Genomic DNA, 19,402 nt, shown 5'->3' on the forward strand with positions numbered 1-19,402 from the left:
TGAATCGTTTCAAAAAAGCAATGACCGTACGATAACTTATCAAATACTAAGTGCACCAGTTTTGCTCTGTATCGCCATTCGTCGTAAAGGCTGTATGTAGTCTAAGCAATTAAACACTTGAGTGACTGATCCAAGATCCTGCATGCCTTGTGAATTTAGCACTTTCGAGCCACTCATCGCGGTACTTAACTTCCTGCAGTTTAAAGGGCAGACTACAGAAACCATGACGGCTACCCTTGATCCCTGTACAAACGAAACGGTAGGTTACTATACTATGAATACTGCATGTCCTTCCCTGTGTCCAGCGTCCAGTTACGCGATTTGATATTCCCTTGCAGAAACTTTACATAGAAATGCGAGAATTAGTGAACACGCTGAATTCCGACAATGTATCGTCCATAAGGGCATCCCTGATAGATCTGCGTTGCTTTGACACGGCGGAGCGTTTGACGGCCACGGCGGCGCGCATTGTGCATAAGGTTCGACAACTCATTATTATTCTGTTATTATCTTGTATGCTCATTTGTTAGCCCAATACCGGCGCATACCGTAGGCACTAGCCGATCCACATCTGGCAAAAACGTGCGCCGCACTCTGTTCCCGATTGGCAGATATGAAAACAAAGGATTCCACTGACATGAAAACGAAGGCTTCCGCGGGCGTAGGCAAACGTGGTAAACCGCTGCAATTCCGCACCGTTGTACTCCGCCGCACGCAGAAAAGTTGGGAAAAAGCCGACCGAGATTATTCTACTAGAAAAAAGCCGACCGAGAGTACTTTGGAAGGTGACATCCTGCTTTACGGGGATTCAGAATCGCGGCGATTGAAGTGGACTCTTGCTGCTTGGCTTGTAGCCGGTAAATGCTTAAACGGGACTTCTTATCTGGCTTTTGCGTTTTCAACCGCTAACCCGTTGATTATTTAACTTTTGTAGATTTTTAGCGCAGCTGCATGCCAACGGTTTATTCACTGATGACGTCGTTATTTCAATTCTGCACAAATTACACGTAGAGAGATGTGTAGATGTTAACGAAGCAAGAGTTGAATGCATGTGCATCATACTGCAGATATGTGCTCCGCACATTAAGCAACAAGTAAGCGGAATTCTTTATACTGTACACTTCAGTCTTCAGAGGGTATATCGTAATGCTTTACTGTGTTGTGATTAAAAAAGTGTCAAGGTCTTCTTCAAGCAGCTATGCAAAATAATCGACGCTGATAAGGTGACGTCGCCACGTATCCGTTCCATGGTGGAAAAAGTGGTTACTGGAAGGAGAAAGAAATATAATTTTCCAAGCACTACCGCAGTTACACCAGTAAAGCTAAGCAGAAGAAAAAACACGGGGTTGACAAGGCTCCGATTTTTTTAGCGCCACGGCTTAGGAGCGATCAACCACCACCCTATAGTAGACACCACTCTGTCCAGCCGTTGCTGCCAGGTGGGAAACGGAAAGTCTTGGGATTATTGGTAAGCAGTTGTCGCTTAATCGTGTAGCGATCGATCTCACTGAAATAGGATTATGTTTTTAGGCCGATTCGGCACATGGTCACGCGCTAATGCCAAAAGGCGGACTAGGCAGTAGGCACACAGCGACCTGCTTGGAGCGCCGGAAGCAGAGTGACCTTCCGAAGCAATGCAAACTCGACCAGGTTAGCTTTGTTAGTTTTTCTGCTGAACTTTGTTGGCAATTTTCATGCGGTACTAGTAGATTTTTTAACAGTTAAGCACCGAACACACACAGCTGCATATTTATAAGTATAATTGCAGTCAGCATTCTATACATTACCTTTTTATTGCCGTATACCTGGTTTTCAGTTCTTACGGTATACTCGTAATAATGTATTTTTACGCTGGCAAACTTTGTCGGACCAAGGGTAACCGTAAAAGATGCGTGTAGCAGTCTCATTCGCATACATAGATGCCCACCCAACCGCCTTTAAGATGTTCGCACAGTGTAGGTTTACGTTTGTACAGGTTACCACAGGCTTTACCGAAAGACATTTCCGTGGGATGCTCTACAACACAGATGGTATCGGACGTAGCAATATATAACCAGGCAATTAACAAGAAGTTGGATGGGGAAAACGGTGATAGAGAAGACAAGGAGGGAGCACTCTTAATAGGTTTTTAAAGTGTACAGATACCGAACTACTTTTGAGACTTCTTGCATTCTGTGGCCAGATGACCCTGATACATTATACATGCATTGTAAATACATTGGTGAAGAACGATATGTGCGAGCAGCATCCGGTTGGGAAGATTTAGGTAATTTTTATTATTAACTGAGATTCAATGCGCCAAAAGTTGTTTTATGGACAGAGCTTTAAAGTTTGCATGTTAATGCACTGTGTGTAAATTTCAGGATTATAGCAATTTAATCAGATTTCATTTCAAATCTCAAATTGCAAAAAAATGCCAGACCTGACAAAAGCTACAGTAGATCGAACGTTTCTACCACCGGCGAGATGTGAAAAGGCAGCAGCTGGGTCTAAATGAATATATTATATGATAGCATCGTTGTTGTCGACATTGCTGTATCTTTACATCGTCACTTCACGATTGCCATATTTATTCGCAATCAGGTTCGTGCAGCGAGAAGCTTGTTGCATTGAAGTCGACAAAACCGTTCTCCGACTTGACTTTCACGCAATCAACCGGCAGATATAACCGCCAGGGTCTTTCATAGGTGCTGCTCCATGACCCGGCTGGACTGAACACTTCTCCATCCTCGGCGGAACGCAGTAAAGCCGTATTATTGCTCCACCATCGACGAAATCCGGCAAACTCACAACTGCAGTGCAGTCTAAACAAATAATCTCGAATTCTTCCATCTAATGGCACATCTGTCATATCGAATTCTATCGAAAGGACGCGTAAGTCAGGCAGACTGGCGAAAGCGTTCCCGTCCAGTGCACGGATGGTCGTATTATAGAACGTGATATCTCTCAGTTTCGCTGAATACTGGAAATCCGCCTTTTTCACCACAAGGTCCGCACAGTGCCACGTATTGTACTCCAGGAGATTTGGAAGCATGAGCTGCCTAAGCTTATCGTTGTCACGTTTACCTGTGCAGTTCTTGAAACTATATTGGACGATTTGACGCCGGACTGGAGCAATGTCGGCAAATGTGACCGGTGTCTTACCGAGGAGTTCAAGACCAACCGCACGCAGCGGAAGCTTGGCTATGGCAATCACTACTCGCCTTATATGATGTACACTACTTTCGTTGTTGCAGTCGGCACCCACAATCTGATATAACCCGGCATCCGGTGACGCGGTACAGTTCGCATAAGGAATGTCGTTGGGCAAACAAAGACATTCGGCCTGCAAAGCGCATTCTTCCGGGGTCATTATCCCCAGGGAAAAGTCAGGAAAATCTTCATTCTCAAAATTCCCCTTCTTGCATCCGTCGCGCCACTTATTCACATCTGAAACTTCTTAGTTGTACTCACAAATAAATTTAAAATAAACAGTGAAACATCGCAGAATGATTTTACGACTTCGAATAAGATTTAAATAACTATTTATTTGCCGAGTAGTAACACAAATTGTTCAAAAATCTAAAATTCAACAAATGAATATTCAAATTTTGTAATCTGCAGATTACAAATTATCTCAAAAGTAAAGTTTTCATGCTTCAAATTCACCTAATTCTTACATGGATCGTCGTTTATCGAAAATCTTTCTTGGGTGAAATCAATAGAGTTGTTGCCAAGTGGAAAAGGATCAGCAGCGCAATCAAAAGGAAGATAAAGTTCCCTTTTCACCGCGGCTATGTTGTAATGAGAGTTCGTGCGGATAGCGTACGTATCGCTCTCGCTAACATTTCTTAACAGTCTCTCTGTACTGAGAAATTGTCGCAGCCATGCATAATCACATCCACAATGCAACCGCTTCAGATAATCTCGGAGTTCATCGTTAAACACCTCCATCTGGTACAAGTAATACTCCATTGACAACAACCGCAATCCTGGCAAGTCAGTAAAGGTGCCCTTTTCCAGATATTGCAATGTGGAGTTGGCAAATTGAATCATTCTGATTCGGAGTGACTGCCAGAAATCCGCTTTTTTAACCACTAAACCGTAGCAGTTATATGTTGTAAAATCCAATAAGTTAGCCAGGCGCAAGTCGTACAGTTTACCCGTTGCCCGAGCAGAGGTGCAATTGTAATATTCGAATGAAACGATTAACTTTCTTACAGGTGCCACCGTGTTAAAAGTCACTTCGTCGCTGTCGTACAGGGTCAAGTCGATAGCTCGCAGTGGAGGCTTTGACAGGGACACAGCCAGTTGCTGAATTTCCGAGGCATTAGCGCTGGCGTTGCAGTTCAGTGCCAAGCCCTGGTACATCGTGCAGTTAGCCGTCGTGTAAAAGTTGTCAGTATAGTTCGGCTGACAGTTGGCGGTGAACTGCATCCCACACTGGTCACGCGTCATTGGCTCCGTGGAAAAGACTGGGAACTCTTCCGGAACTAGTGCTGAAAACCGGCCGTTTTTGCTGTCAGTGTATCCATAACTGAAAGTATTGTGCAGTAGTAGCAGAACAACGAGCAAACCGAAATACGAGAAAATGGAATTCATGGTGCAGTTGACATTAATTATTTGGAGAAAGACCTGTTCGGATGGATGTTGTTGCGAAATCGCAGTAATGATTTGCACTTCCTGTTAACAGAAAGCACAAGTGAACAGAGCAACTGCCACTAAATTGCATCCGTTATAGCTTATACCAGGCTTTTATGAACATAGAAGACTCATTTATCATTTTCTGATTTTCCTTGCGGCTTCAACTAACAGCCAACGTCTGCCGCACAACAATTATTGACACTGAGCAGCCTCGTACCTGGATCAATAACGTTGTCACGCGTATACTGCCTCGTAATACGTGTTAATCTATCCACCGTGGCTTTTTGCTTCCAAGCAAAGCAAGAATTCTTCGTGATGCAGATGATGCACAGATGATGCACAAGGGCGGACGTGCTGCGCGGCCAACAATTTCTTTTCCATTTTTGTAATTATTCTAGTGAAGTATGATTAATCACTATCGAACATTCGGCAAATAAAATGCTAATTCAGAAATATACAGAACCTATTTATATGCAAAGAGTTTCAATATCAGTTTTGACTCAAGGACGGAAGGCGTCAATCGACATTTTGTGGAAGCTAAAATCTGGTGTTGCCGTAATACGGTCTGCAGTTTTCTGCACTCTTTATTGTAACCCGTAAGAACCTTTAATAAGTATCATGATACGAGTACAAACTATGTACCAAAACGAAACAGCATTTATAACAGAAACACTTCCTCTATGCTATCTTGATCGGGGATCAAGATTGCATTGCAACACGTTTTACCTTTATAATTATGCAGTTCTGTATTTCTGCAGACTTATGATACCGCTTAATAGCCAACTATGCCATTTGTTTGCGCCTCAAAAAAATGGCACATTTGACTATAAATTTTTGAAAGTTGCATGTTACTCGTACGTGGATGGCACCAAAAGATTACCAAGCTCACTGCACATTGTCTCACGACTGTAGTAATAATGAAGATTCGTTTACACATAACACTGTGGTGAAGACATTCTGTTATGAATAACTTGTTAGTACACGATTATTCCATTCAGTACTCTGTACTCGAATTAATTTTCCACTTTGAACACAATCATTAGGGTAAGCTGTTATTTGTTGAAAAATAGGACAACAGTGTTCATGTTCGGACACCGCTGTAACGTAGCGAATTGTGATTTGTAGGTAGCAGTCTTCGCTGTGTTCATGTTTGCACATGCAACTGTGTTTCCACATGCAACGTTTTGCTGTGTTCATGTCTTTGGTCAGTTACTGGCAGCCACGCTGAACAGACATATGGCCCAGCTTAATCAACATGAAGTATGGGAAAATGATTCCTTGAGTTATTCAACAATCAAAGTCGCTAATGTACTATGTACGAGGTAATTACGAGTACATGTCAAACTCCCAATGCAGCTGTTAACAGTGATGAAATTTTCAGGCTCGATCGATTGCCTTGTGACTACCTAAGAGGCGTTGGAGCTTTTTACCGGACGACCATAACTCTGGAGATAACAACGGTGCCGGTCACAGATCATATCACTAAATTCACCTCGGTTGGAGCGTTTCCCATAATAAAGATAGCCAAGCGCGCCACGATCCCATGACAGGCTTGGTGCTCCAACTAGAGTCAGTACTAAAACCAGCGGTTCCCTGTGTGCATAGTAAATTACGAGTGTTATACTGTTTGTGGGACGTGTTCAAGATGCGGCTCTGTGGGGCATATTGTTAGTTTTACCCTTTACTGTGGTCGCATTGGCTTTTCCGTCCAATTGCCCACTGTTTTCTTTTTTTCTTTAACTTTGTGTGCTGGAAAAGTTGCCCTGTATGACTTTTTTTTGTTAAACATTTTCATTTTTATCTGCGTGTAGTCTTAACTACAGTCTGTGTTTGTGGTGCAACTGATGTTAAATAAAATTTCCGGATGCGATTAATGTCTGGTAATAATTTCCGGATGCGATTAAGGCGTAATAATTTTTCACTCACCGAACTTCCGACGGTTATTAATTACTGTCAAGTAATTAGCAACGGTTAGTGGAAAGAGAATCGTTGGCCGCGCAGCAGGGTGCCCACGCTTGGGCATCATGCCACGGAGAATTCCGGTTTTGCTTGCAAACATCAAACCACGGCGGGTAGATTAACAGATATAACGAGGTACAGTACTCGTGACAACGTGGTACCAGCCTGCTTAGAACGATTCAAATTTCGTCGAAGTGCGGCGTTAGTCGTTAAGAAACTGCTGTGTCAATAATTGTTTTCGGTAGACGTCCGTTGCTAAATAATGCCGGGAGAAAATTCGAAAATGATAAATGAGTCTTAGATCTTCATAAAAGGCTGGTATAAAAGATGCAGTTTAATGGCAGCATTTTTGTTATCCAATAACAGGAAGTAGAAATTGTTAATGCGATTTCGCTGCAGCATCTTGTTCATTTTTTTCACTTTTTATTTTGCCAGCTGCACTATGAATTCTGTTTTCTCGCTTTTCGTTCTGCTAATTGTTCTGCATGGTCCACTCGGTTATGCATACAGCGACAACAAAAAGGGTCAGTTTACTGCAGCAATGCCGGAAGAGTTCCCTGTGTTTTCCACCGAGCCAATGACACATGACCAGTGTGGCATGCAGTTCACCGCTAACTGTCAGCCGAATTATACTGACTACTTTTACACCAGGGTTAACTGCACGCAGTATCAAGGTTTGGCTATGTTTTGTAACGCCAGTGCCAGTGCAACGGAAATTCATCAACTGGCTGTATCCCTATCTCAACCTCCGCTGCGAGCTATGGACATGATCCTGTACGACAGTGAGGAACTGAACTTTGAAACGGTGGCGCCTGTTAGAAAGTCGACAGTCATTTTGGAATTGCGCAACTGTGTGTCCGCTCGCGCAACGGGGAAACTGTACGAGCTGGGGATGCCTAATTTATTGGATTTTACCACATATAACTGCTACGATTTAGTGGTTAAAAAGGTGGATTTCTGGCATTCGCTCCGCCTAAGAATGATTCAGTTTGCCAACTCCACATTGCAGTATCTGGAAAAGGGCACCTTTACTGATCTGCCAGGACTGCGGTTGTTGTCAATGGACGGGTACTTGGATCAGATGGAGGTCTTTAACGATGATCTGCAAGATTATCTGAAGCGCCTGCATTGTGGATGTGACTATGCATGGCTGCGACAATTTCTCAGCACAGACAGACTTCTAATAAGAAATATTACTGAAGGCGATACGTACGCTATCCGTACAAACTCCCACAGAAACGCAGCCGCGGCGAAAAGGGAACTTTATCTTCCCGTTGATTGTGCTGCTGATCCTTTTCCACTTGCCAATAACTCTATTGATTTTACTCAAGAAAGGTTTTCCGTGAACGAGGATCCGTGTAAGAATTAGGAGAACTTGAAGTGCCAAATCGTCACCTTTCAGATAACTTGTAGTCTGTAGATTACAGTACTGAATTTGTTGATTATTAATTTGTTGAAATCTATATAGGTATCAGTTTATGTCATTATTCAGCACGACTGAATTAATTATTTGATACTTAATCGAAGCTATAAAATTTGTCTGTGATATGGAATATGGATTAAACCTTTATTAATTTTATTTTATGTTAAATTTATTTGTGCGGAGCTGTCAGTACAACTAAGTACTTTCAGATGTGAATAAGTGGCGCGACGGATGCAAGAAGGACAAATTTGAGAATGAGGCTTTCCCGGACTTCTCCCTGGAGACAATGACCCCGGAAGAGTGCGCTGTGCAGGCCGAATGTCTCTGTGCGCCCAGCGACATTCCGTATACGAACTGTACCGCGTCACCGAATGCCGGGTTATACCAAATCGTTGATACCGATTGTAACAACGAAAGCAGTACAAAGCATATAAGGCGAGTGACGACCGCTATAGCCAAACTGCCGCTACGTGCGACTAGTCTTTTACTCTTTGGTAAGTCACCGATCACCTTCAGCGATATCGCTCCAGTCCGGCGTCAAATTGTCCTGTATACTTTCATGAACTGCACCAGTCCGCGTGACAATGATAAGCTTAGGCAGCTGGTATTTCCAAATCTCCTTGAGTACAATATGTGGCACTGTGCAGACCTTGTCGTGAAAAAGTCGGATTTCCAGTATTCTCCGAAACTGAGGGACATCACGTTCTATAATACGACCATCCGTGCACTGGACGGAAACGCTTTCGCCAGTCTGCCTGACTTACGCATCCTCTCAATAGAATTCGACATGACAGATGTCCCATTCGACGGAAGGATTCGAGATTATTTGTTTAGACTGCACTGCAGTTGTGAGTTTGCCGGATTTCGTCGATGGTGGAGCAACAATACAGCTTTACTGCGTTCCGCGGAGGATGGCGAAGTGTTCAGTCCAGCCGGGTCATGGAGCAGCACCTATGAAAGACCCTGGCGATTGTATTTGCCGGTTGATTGCGCAAAAGTCAAGTCGGAGGACCATTTTGTTGACTTCAACGCGACAAGTTTCTCACTGAATGAACCTGCTTGTGAATAAATATGAGTTAACTGGAGATGTAAATATACAGTACAGTGATTCACTACAGCAGCGGTATCATCCGGCTCATTTTGACACACCCGTTCATATCTCCTCACATACGCTGCTAATGATACGCTCATCTCGCCAGTGCAGGAAATGCTCGATCTATATAAAAATTTAATTATAGTGTGTTTTTTTAAGATGATTAGGATTATATTTGTGATGATATTTGAAAGTCCGATTATATTGTTGCAATTGTTATTTTTGAATTTATGTGCAATGCATTAAAATGCAAATTTTAAAGACTTTTCCATAAGAGAACTGTGGGTGTTATGAAATTTCATTTGGTGAGAAACTTACTAAAGTGAGTAGTTTTTTTCCATTAATGTACAGCTTAGGACAGAAAAGACGCATAATCCCATACCCAGATATCCGTACGCATGTGGCAAGTGCACTTGTACGACAGACGGATATTTTAGCCGAGTCGTACAGCGCACTGCGCCGCATGCGTTCGGAATGATGAGGGTGGGATTATGCGTCTTTTTTGTCCTTAGCTGTACCATTTTACATTTCTTACACAACCTCAAGAGACTTCACTTATTACACAGCATCAACTGACTCATGCGGCCTAATCACAGAGAACATTTGATTTAAATTTGCATCGGTGCCGTTCCCAGGATAGATGCCGCATTGCCTCGTTGGATTTCGATGCTGATCCGCTGGCGCAGGAATTCTGTGGCCCGCTTTTCGCCGGTTTCCTCTTGAATCTTCTGTCCTACTACTGTCTTCATGCGGGTTGCTTCCGGTCCGGGCGGCCCAACCGTCTCGAAGCCCAAGGCGCTGAAAAGGTAGTTTGGAGTGATGTCCCGGTATTTTTCCGCCTTGCTTTGCTCGGCCTGTGCTGCCGCCGCTCCCGCACGTGTAGATGTTGCCACGGTGTGCGAAATGGCCATGGTGTTAACACACGTGGCATCCCATGCCAACATTCGCCCTCTTTCCCATGGTGTCAGCGTAACGCCGTCAGGGCGCTTGTTATCTGTTGAGCAGATCCCTTTTGGCTCCAATTCGCTTTCAAAGCCGGTGGAAGCGAGACTCCGCTTCCAGACAGCGTTCAAACATTTATGGGTAAGAATTCTTCCACGGCTTTTCTTGCAGCTGAGGGCGTGGTAGCCGCGGGCATCCGCCCAATCCCGCAAACACAACGGTGTGAGGTAATGACCGGTGCTCCCAGACGTAAGCCCACTGCGATTCTGACCGCGGAATCGGTGAGGAGATTGCCCAGTTGAGGCGGCTGGAAGTGATCCCAGCCACGCTTCATTTTTTTTGTGCTGACACCCAGGAACCGCGCTTGACCGGAGAGGTCATTCCGATTGCCGTTTGCACCCGTTGTACGGTGCTTTCGACTATGGGCTCATCCAATACTTTCTGAAGTTTTCTCGCATCAGGTCGTTTTGGGAGGTCGTTTTGGGTTGTTTCTTGCCACTCTACAGCAGCATCCAGGGCATTCCAGGCAGCACTTTTCCGGTTGAAAATCAACGATCTCTGAAATTAATGGAGCCACACAGTAAGCTGAGGCCAGGAAAGCCGGAAGTGCAAGCTTCTCCAGACTTCTTATTCCGATACCGCCTTTTGCAACCGGAAGGGATGCTTGTATCCACATGTCTTCGGTGATGTTAACGTTAGTGATTGTAGCTAATGGTAAGCATTGACGGATCATGTCGTCGAATTGGTTCAGAAGTACTTTCTGTTGATAACATCGGCTGGTGTGCAGTTTGTAGTTCAATCTCACCGGTCCCATGCTGCACCGTAGCAGGTACAAAGCCTGGTGCGCCGGTATCAGATTCAACCGTTCGGTCATTCGAGCACTTACCTCGGTGGTGCTCCCGCAATCGCATCATCAGTGGTGCCCCGAGCCCGAGGTAATGCAGATCCTTCAGCTGTGAACATTGCAGGCCGTCTGGGAAGTGAGTAGTATTTCATTTGGTGAGGAAATACTAAAGTCTCCTCTGAAGTTAATAAGCAGAACAACAGTATGAATGTCCAGTGTCAACTTCCGTGAACTCAGCAGTCACTTTATTAAAACTATTTATGTAGTAGTAACTAGTAAGTAAACATTAAAGGAAACATGCAAACATGTCATCTCCATTTATTCATAATGGTACTACCACGCCTACACCGACAGTGACCGACTACAGTACACGGCTGTCGCCGTCAGGCAAGCATCCACCGCACTGCGGGTGGCCAGGAGACAGCCACAGCTCAAGACGAAGAAGGCGGTGCAACAGTTTAATTTGTGTTGCTGCAGAGTGCAGACTGAGTGCATTTCGTTTACGGTTTGTCTTACACGGGGAACAAACCCATCTTTTTATTGTCCCAGGATTTTTATAAATGAAGTTTTGGTTCCCGAGAAGGCATGGATCTCATTCCGGATGAAGCGGTATCGTGCATTTACATCGGTGCCAACAGTTTTGTATTACCTTACTGCTTGACTTAAAACAGTTTGTAAAGCGTGTGGACATGTTTTCCAGAAACGTCTTTTGGATATTCGGGAATTAGTTAGGAATTCCGATGATGTCGATGCCATTCGGTTTTCCATGATGCGTCTGCGCTGTTTTGACACACAGGAGCGTCGGACGGCGACGGTGGCGCTGATTGTCGACAAGGTTCGCCAGCCCAAGCGCCAGTACACATTTGACCATCCGGGTCAAACTGTATTTGACCGTAGGCTTTATCCCAACCGCATCTCGTGGAGCCCTGCGCCGAGTTATGCTCTCGCTTGGCGGACATGGAGACGACCAATTCCGCAAGCCGGACAGTGCATTCTGCTCGGCTCTGCTGCGCCAGACGCAATCATATTGGGAGGAAGTCAGCAGAGATTCTGTTGCTTTGGAAAGGAACCACCTTTCGTACGCAGATTAAGAATCGCTGGGAACGAGGCTGGAGCGTGCTCGCCATCACTATCTGGGCGTTACACGGTTAGGCGAACCAAAGTCAGGTTTTCCTACTGTAAACAGTGAATCGGTAGCAAGGTTCTTGTCGCAGTTACACGTCAAAGGTTTGGTGACGGATACTGTGGTTATCTCTCTCCTCCACAAGCTCCTCCCAGTGAAAATAGAAGATATTATCAAGGTGAACATCGAGTGCATGTGCGTGATGCTGACGATATGTGGTTTGCACATGAAGGAACAAGTGTGTATTTTAGCTCGTCACTGCAAAATGCAAATCGGTAATCTTATTTTGCTGCTTTAGAAAAGCATTTTCAGGTTTTGCCATGAAATATTAATGCATTATTTTTACTTGAAGGTTTATATCCGAGTTGTACAAGCTGGAGATGTTAACCGACAGAGTAATCCTGGGACGCTTTGAACGCTGCTTCCCAAGAGCAAGACTTTCGAAGACGTCGATGACGATAAGGTGGAATGCCTGTGCACTCTGCTGCAGACTTCCGCTGTCAGAATTAGGGAACAGGCAGCAACGGTTGGCTTCCGCGTCGGCAAACGTTCGCTAACGTGTTTCCTAATAAACCCGTGTTTTTCCAGAAAACCTTGGACGTTTTCTTCCGGCAGCTGCGTAAGATGATCAACGCTAAAGTCACATCGTCACGCCTCCGGTTCATGATGGAAGAAACCATTGATTTGAAGAACAACCACTACGTTTCCCGAACGACCCTGGCGACCGAACCAGCCACCATTAATTTAGAGAGTTTTTGCGACCGTAAGTCTGGGAAACCTCAGACCTGTGGTAGTGTTGGAACAATATAACAGAAAAATGATTTTAGATTCTGTGGAAAGTACCCGGCTCTGGACTGATTTCAAGAAGGCCTTGTTCATTAAGGGCTTTCTAAAGATGTCGTTCGATGAAACGTCACCAGCTCGGGAAAAACAGGCGGAGCGCCTGTCCGGGCTGGCGCGAGATGGACTCTTTTCTCAAGCCGTGCTGGCTGATGGTGAGTATTATTAAGCAATAATATCGTGATAATAAAATTCCAGAAGAAACTGGCTATTGTCGTTAATAATACAAGAAACCGCTGCGGCTTCGCCTCCGCGTTTCTTGTGATCCACGGCCGCTTTGAACAAATCATTCCATTTGCAGTAATTCGTTAGTAAATTCACTAGCTGCCTTAGCAGTTATTTTAGAACTTCTTAGCACGGAGTCTAGCTCGGTCCTCTCACTCAGTTAGCAACTTTGTTCACTGGACAGTGGTGGTAGCTCGGTCACTCACCCACCTAGCGATTTTATTGATGACGGAGACATAGCCCTGGCAGTGTCTCCGTCATCACCCCATCCATAATTCGCCTGCACTGTTTTGACACTCCGGAGCGTCTGACGGCCACGGTGGCACTGATCGTAGACAAAGTTCGCCATCACAGGCGTCAGCTTACCGTAGATTCCCCGGCATAGAATTTTGTCTAACTGTAGGCACTTGCCGAGTCACATCTCACCGAATCCTGCGCCGAATTATGTTCGCAGTTAGCGGATGCTGATTCCGCAGGCGAACAGCACCAGGTTCAGTTCCGCACAGCTGTATTGCGCCTGGTGCGAACGTATTGGAAGGAAGCCCATAGTAATTCTGCAGCTATGGAAGGGAGCATGTTTTTGATGAGAGAAATCGGAATCGCTGCGAACGAACCTGAAGAACACTCACGATCGCTGTTTAGCGATTGCACGGTATACCGAATTGTTGCTGGGTTTTTCTGGTAGAAATTGTTAGCAGGGTGCTTGTTCTCTAGTTTCGTGTCGTATTTGTACGTTACCGGTTTGCGGAAGAATCGCATTGTTAAAGGCACGACAGCCTGCGTGATAGATACGCCACTTTGCGTATGCGTATCACTGCACACATGCTGATTCGCCCTCTCTTGTACGTACGTGAGTGGCTGCACTGCACTCTCCGCCTAGCGGATCCACCGCGGGCGCACTCACTGAGCATACTTGCTCTCTCGCTCCTCTCTCTCGCTGTATGACTCAGCGCATATACGCTCGCGTTGGATACGAGTCCAGTCTGCGCATCACATTCCACATGTCTGGACAGCACGACGTTGCCGCCAGCACACTTCTCTCTCTACATTTCATTACGCTCTAAAACTTGCTCTCAGCAACTTGACGTGCTGATTTTGCATGGCCAGACATTGGCTCTTGGTTCTTTCTCCCCCGCAATCACGCGGTATTTGCTCCCTTTATCTGTCAATAAAGCTCACTGTGAGTCCCCTGCGCTTGCCTGTCACAGCATCATCGTTTCTTTCCTGTACAAGCTGATTCCAGCAAACCTGGAGGGTGTTAGCGAGGGGAAGATAGAGTGTATGTGCGTAATACTGGAGGCATGTGGTCCGCACATGGAGAAAAAGGTGTGAACTTCTAAACCGCTAATTTTAGAACCTCCATGTTGGGATTTGTTTCAGTTCTTTAACTGTACTTTTTACTCCACCTTCAGAAGAATCTCAGTGTCTTCTTCAAGCGCATGGAAAAAAGTATCGCGCAGGTAACGTCCGCGAGTATCCGTTCCAGGATGGAAGAGATCCTTGTCTGGAAGTCTAACAAATGCATTCCACGCAAGACCACCAAGACTACTACGGTCATCTTTGACCCGGAGACCGCTAAGCAGAAGAAAAAGCACGAAATTGCAAGTCGACGCGATTATGTTATCGTATTAGTTTTGCTTGTTCGAAAAACTTCTGCTTTCCAGCCAAAAATGTCAAACGAAGGACAGACACCGCGGGACGACAATCACCAGCGAAAACCGGGCATGCCTAGCTCGGTACAGAAGCAGCGGCAACCCGATATGCCCATTCCTACCAGCGAGAACGCTTGGAAGCCTAGTATGAAAAGTGCTAAAAGCCGGGACGAAAATGAAGTGTGATAATGCTTGCTGCTGTATTGTGATTTTATTTCTCAATATGTACAAAGCGAGCTTCGCTCAACAATTATATTCAAATGAAGAATTTGTCCCAATTTACATGAGAAGGGACTGTGCACAATACACTCATAGCATTACCACGCATAATCTCCCAACTTAAACGTTGAAACAAAAAACAAGTCGAGCGACTCTCGCCCGTTCTCAAATACAGCTTCTTTCCAATCTCCTTTAAGGTAACAATGCCAGTCTCACACCAAGTGCCAAAAGTCTCGCATGCAAAGGCGACAAAGTGATATCGATCAGTGAGAGACTTGTATTTCCCAATCTTCTCCTTGGAAGCCAGCTCAGCGGCCGCACCGGCACACTTTGAGGTCGCGTCGACATACGAATCCGCCATCGTATCTCTACAGGTCACGTCCCATACTAAAGGCTGCCCGCGGTACCACTTCCAGCGCGTTCTCTGCTACATCTTTTCCACATCTGGCACACGAATGACACTCGACAATTTTAGCGCCAAGCCACAGGCCAACGGAAATTCGAAAAGTCTGATCGTCCAAAAAATTGCCGAACACTTTTGCGGGAAGAGCGTTAAGCCAAGCCCCGGCATACTTCGTGCTGATAGCTCTCAACCGTGCTTCGTCTTGCTTACTGTCTCCGACTTTGCTCCATATCTCAGTGACGTCCCTTTGTATAACAGCATTATCCCATACACACTGGTGAACGCGTGCCAAATCCAGGGGTAACTCTTCACAGGCGGACTCTCGCTTCCAGCATTCACATGCAGCATTGACTAACTTCTCCGTATCGCCATTGTAGATCCGTGATGTTAGCTGACGGGTCGAAAACATGGAAGCCAAAAAGGCTGAAGGAGCCAACGCTTTCGCTCGTCGCACACCCAAACCCCCTTTGGCAACAGGGAGTGTAGCCTGCGTATAAACTTGTCCGTCCAGTTTGGTGTTGGTTATTTTGTTGCTGCTGTATTTGTCCGATTTCTGTACAGTGCTGGGTTGTTCCAGAAAGTTCTCCTGGACGTGACCGCCCTACTCAACAGACTGTCACCCAGCAACTATGCCGAGTTAATCGAGGATATGAAGCGGATGCCGTTCAACGACACAGCGGATCGATTGCTTTCCACAGTCGGATTAATTGTCGATAAAGTCGGACTTCTGTCATTACTCTGTACGGTACTGCAGATACCAGTACTTTAGTTGCTACATATTTTCTTGATGGTTTGTAGGCGCTGGAGGAAGAAAATTATTTTTACACGGAATCATATGCCAGGATGTGCCGCGATTTTATGAATGTGGAAGCCAAAGATGCCAATGGTCAGCAGGCCCAATTCCTTACCATTGTACTGCAGCAGTCGCAGATGTATTTCGAAAACACGGAAAAAGAAGTGGAAGAGGCTGAGAGCGAAAAGGATCCGGAAGCACTGCAAGAGCAACGTGACCGTGCCAAACGCCACTACCTCGGAAACATTCGGTACTTTTGTACTACGATAAATCGTTATTGTACTCAAAAGATTTCAGCATGAAATGATTTGCTTGTTAAAGGTTTATATCCGAGTTGTATAAGGTGGACATGTTGACCGACGGAATAATCCTTAGCTGCATCCAAAAGCTGCTTCCAAGAGTAAAACTTTCGAAGATGTCGATGATCATAAGATAGAATGCCTGTGCAAGCTCCTGCAGTCGTGTGGTGTCAAAATAAAAGATCAGGTAGCCGTTTTAATTCTACAATCAGAAGTAGTCACTGACTAAGTGACCATTGCTTCTTCAGAAACTGGTGGAAGGCTTCTTCGAGCAGCTGCGCAAGATGATCGGCGCCAAAGTCACATCGCCACGCGTCCGTTTTCTGATGGAAGACGCCCTTGATTTGAAGAACAACAATTACATTTCGCGCAAACTATCCGCCACAAAATCGACAGCCAGTAAGAAAGTGCGTGCCGCCGCAAGAAGGAAGGAGCAAGAGAGTAAGCTGGAGATGACGGACGCTGAAGCGGTCTTGTTGCCGTCCCGTAAAGAGCGGCAAGCCCTTGGCGGTAGGGCCAGGGAACGCGGTGGGCTGATCGTGCAAAGCGGCCGCGATGTAATCACGCTCACCTCGGCGTTTCGTTTCCCATCACACTTGTGATCGGGTGGTTATGTTCGATCGAATAATAGAGCGTTTCTGGATTAAAAAGCGTGCTTGAATGGATTCTTAGTTTTGTTTTGTAAGTTTGTATCGTTAGCTGTATAGTTTTCCCCACAGGTTAGACCAGAGTAGAGAAACTGCCACATAATTTGCAAAAACTGCCAACAAGGACTATCAGAATTTTAGGTTCGAATCTTTTGTTACAGCTAAAGTTAGGTCAGTACATGCTGATTATAGACTTTCAGTTAAAATCCAGTCTTCTGCACTTTTTGGTCTCTGGGCATTTTCTGGTATGAAATCAGTCATTTTTAGTATACGGTAGCCAAAGAGTTCCAACATATTACAGCCAGTGAAAGGTTACGATCGCGTTTGTGATCGAAAGCCCTAACGTTTTTTCGTGCACGGCTGATGTGACCGTCAGCAGAGTTTAACGAAAACAAAAAGGTGAACACTCCGTTTCTAACCTTTCGCACAACCTTGAACTCTGGCGTCCACTGTCTTTTCAGGCAAGAAGGAAAGGTTAGGAACAGAGTGGAAGACAGTATCCAAAGATAGTGGACGGAGTGAATGGTAGTGTCTAAAAAGGTAGTTGACGAAGTGGAGGTTGTATCGGAAGGTTGTGAACGGAGTGGTCACCAAACAAAAATTACGAGAAGCTGCTCTTAGGGCGTGCGTTTGCCATTCTGGTAACTTCAGGAAACTGTTGTTAATTACATTAGCATCTATGATATCACGATTACATATGTTAATGTGGTAATTATCAAAGGTATACAATACCTGTACAGTGTACATAGAAGCTGTTGTCAATGGCCCCGAATACTGGATTTCGGATAGCCCATGGGATATCGGGAATCATGGGCTATTGGGAATCCAATATTCGGAGAGCAATGAGAAGCTACTCGTATCATGAACTCCCGGTGAAGCCAAAACGATCAGGTTAACTTTGCCGAGCATCCAGACACGAGGTCGGGGAATGCCAAGGCGGTTAACATGATGACTTGCTAATTTCCCCTTCGCCGTCCTGATGCCATGAGAAACCGGAGCAACGCGTTATAACACGAAGAAAACATGGCAATAGAATGCCCAACATATCCGCTGCCTTTATGTATTTGGAGCCCTTGGTAACTGAAATCGATACCGGCAAATCAAAACTGGTTTCTCCGTTGGTTTTTGTACATGCCTGCATGATACCGTACACACCCTCTGCGTGGTGTCAGGCAGGCATGCCCAAGAAGGAATATGTCTGAGGAAGTTGATAATGCAGTTGTCACTGTGTAACGATCTCGGTAGCTGATAATGCATGGCGAAAAACTACTTAACACGATCACCACATGGGCTCCAAATAACTTTGAGATAACTTCACCGATGTGTACAATACAGTACTAAAAAACATGATATCATCATCATAAAAATATCAGCATCATCGTAAAAATGTTCATCAGCTTAAAAAAGGATACTGGAACATCACACAAATGCCAGTGATGTGCGCCCAGTTAGAAAATTAGCAGCTTTTAGCACACGCTGCCACTATTATAGTATATTGTAATAATTTCGTTAAATGGTACCACCGTTTTGCTAAATGATGCCACCATTTAACAAAATTACAGCCAGCACAGTGTTATCTGATTGCGACGTTAGTATAGTGCTATACTGTTATTAGATTTACTTATGTAGAGTGGGACAAACGACAATTTTAGTTTTGCACATAAAAACATGCAGAAACGAGAAATAGCAGCCAGGATGAGGGGAAATAGCAGCTATGCGGGAAGCTTGGCAGGGTGTTCGTGGATGTCCTTAGCGCTGCCGGCTGTTTGATTTACTTTACCAGGGAAAAGTTGGCTGGTGTGCTTGTTCAGTGTGGCTGTTACTGCCTGCTAGTAATCGACCGGGGCGAAGCGAAGGCTTATAGTGACGGTATACCTACAACGCACAGCCCGTTACGTTACGAGTTCCCTTCGGAAATCCATCGACTTTATTTTCCCGGTAAGACGGAAAACCGCTTTTTCGAATATTCAGATTCAAGCAGTTGCGCAAGCTTGAGAATGTAATGTAATATAAGGAGCACATAATTCTAAAACTTTGTTTTTACATAAGCAGATACATCAGACCGATTCAGACGTGTTAGTACGTGCACATCCAAGTTCAAACCGTGCACGATTTAGGTTATTTTGTCAAACCCGATCTAGCGATCGAACTGCATCGAGTGTGGCTCAGCTCGCTGCCGTTGCCCACGCCACGCACCTGGTATGGTGTCACGGCACAGTGTCAAAAATTCTGTCAAAAATTCTCAGCGCTGCTGAGCTCAGGACAGGTGCCCGCTCCTCTTTCTGTGAACGTTTACCTGAACTTCCAGTATCAGCTG

The 19,402-nt window shown here is 45.1% G+C and overlaps 3 protein-coding genes and 1 long non-coding RNA gene across 4 annotated transcripts; 3 read left to right on the plus strand and 1 right to left on the minus strand.

The window, feature by feature from the left end:
* The first annotated feature begins 35 nt into the window (after positions 1–35).
* On the plus strand, positions 36–2,449 carry LOC129582201 (uncharacterized). The gene is made up of 6 exons (XR_008689603.1): positions 36–259; positions 339–479; positions 554–857; positions 935–1,468; positions 1,531–1,650; positions 1,976–2,449. It is a non-coding gene; the product is annotated as an uncharacterized LOC129582201 (long non-coding RNA).
* On the minus strand, positions 2,279–4,732 carry LOC129582200 (uncharacterized). Its single transcript, XM_055473648.1, has 2 exons — positions 3,660–4,732; positions 2,279–3,429 (listed from the first exon to the last, which is right to left on the minus strand). Exons 1-2 carry the CDS (start codon positions 4,579–4,581, stop codon positions 2,570–2,572), a joined length of 1,782 nt encoding a protein of 593 aa, XP_055329623.1. The 5' UTR covers positions 4,582–4,732; the 3' UTR covers positions 2,279–2,569.
* Positions 4,733–6,859: 2,127 nt separating this feature from the next.
* LOC129582208 (uncharacterized) lies at positions 6,860–9,346 on the plus strand. The gene is made up of 2 exons (XM_055473656.1): positions 6,860–7,940; positions 8,215–9,346. Exons 1-2 carry the CDS (start codon positions 6,965–6,967, stop codon positions 9,072–9,074), a joined length of 1,836 nt encoding a protein of 611 aa, XP_055329631.1. The 5' UTR covers positions 6,860–6,964; the 3' UTR covers positions 9,075–9,346.
* A 4,738-nt stretch (positions 9,347–14,084) lies between these two features.
* LOC129582406 (eukaryotic translation initiation factor 4 gamma 3-like) lies at positions 14,085–17,040 on the plus strand. The gene is given in 7 exon segments (XM_055473918.1): positions 14,085–14,398; positions 14,485–14,904; positions 15,924–16,064; positions 16,145–16,389; positions 16,461–16,539; positions 16,572–16,625; positions 16,669–17,040. Coding segments are annotated over 7 exon segments (1,356 nt in total). The 5' UTR covers positions 14,085–14,353.
* The last annotated feature ends 2,362 nt before the right edge of the window (positions 17,041–19,402 follow it).

The sequence above is a fragment of the Paramacrobiotus metropolitanus genome, unplaced genomic scaffold (assembly GCF_019649055.1).
Source record: "Paramacrobiotus metropolitanus isolate TYO unplaced genomic scaffold, Prichtersi_v1.0 Parri_scaffold0000007, whole genome shotgun sequence".
NCBI classification, from domain to species: domain Eukaryota; kingdom Metazoa; phylum Tardigrada; class Eutardigrada; order Parachela; family Macrobiotidae; genus Paramacrobiotus; species Paramacrobiotus metropolitanus.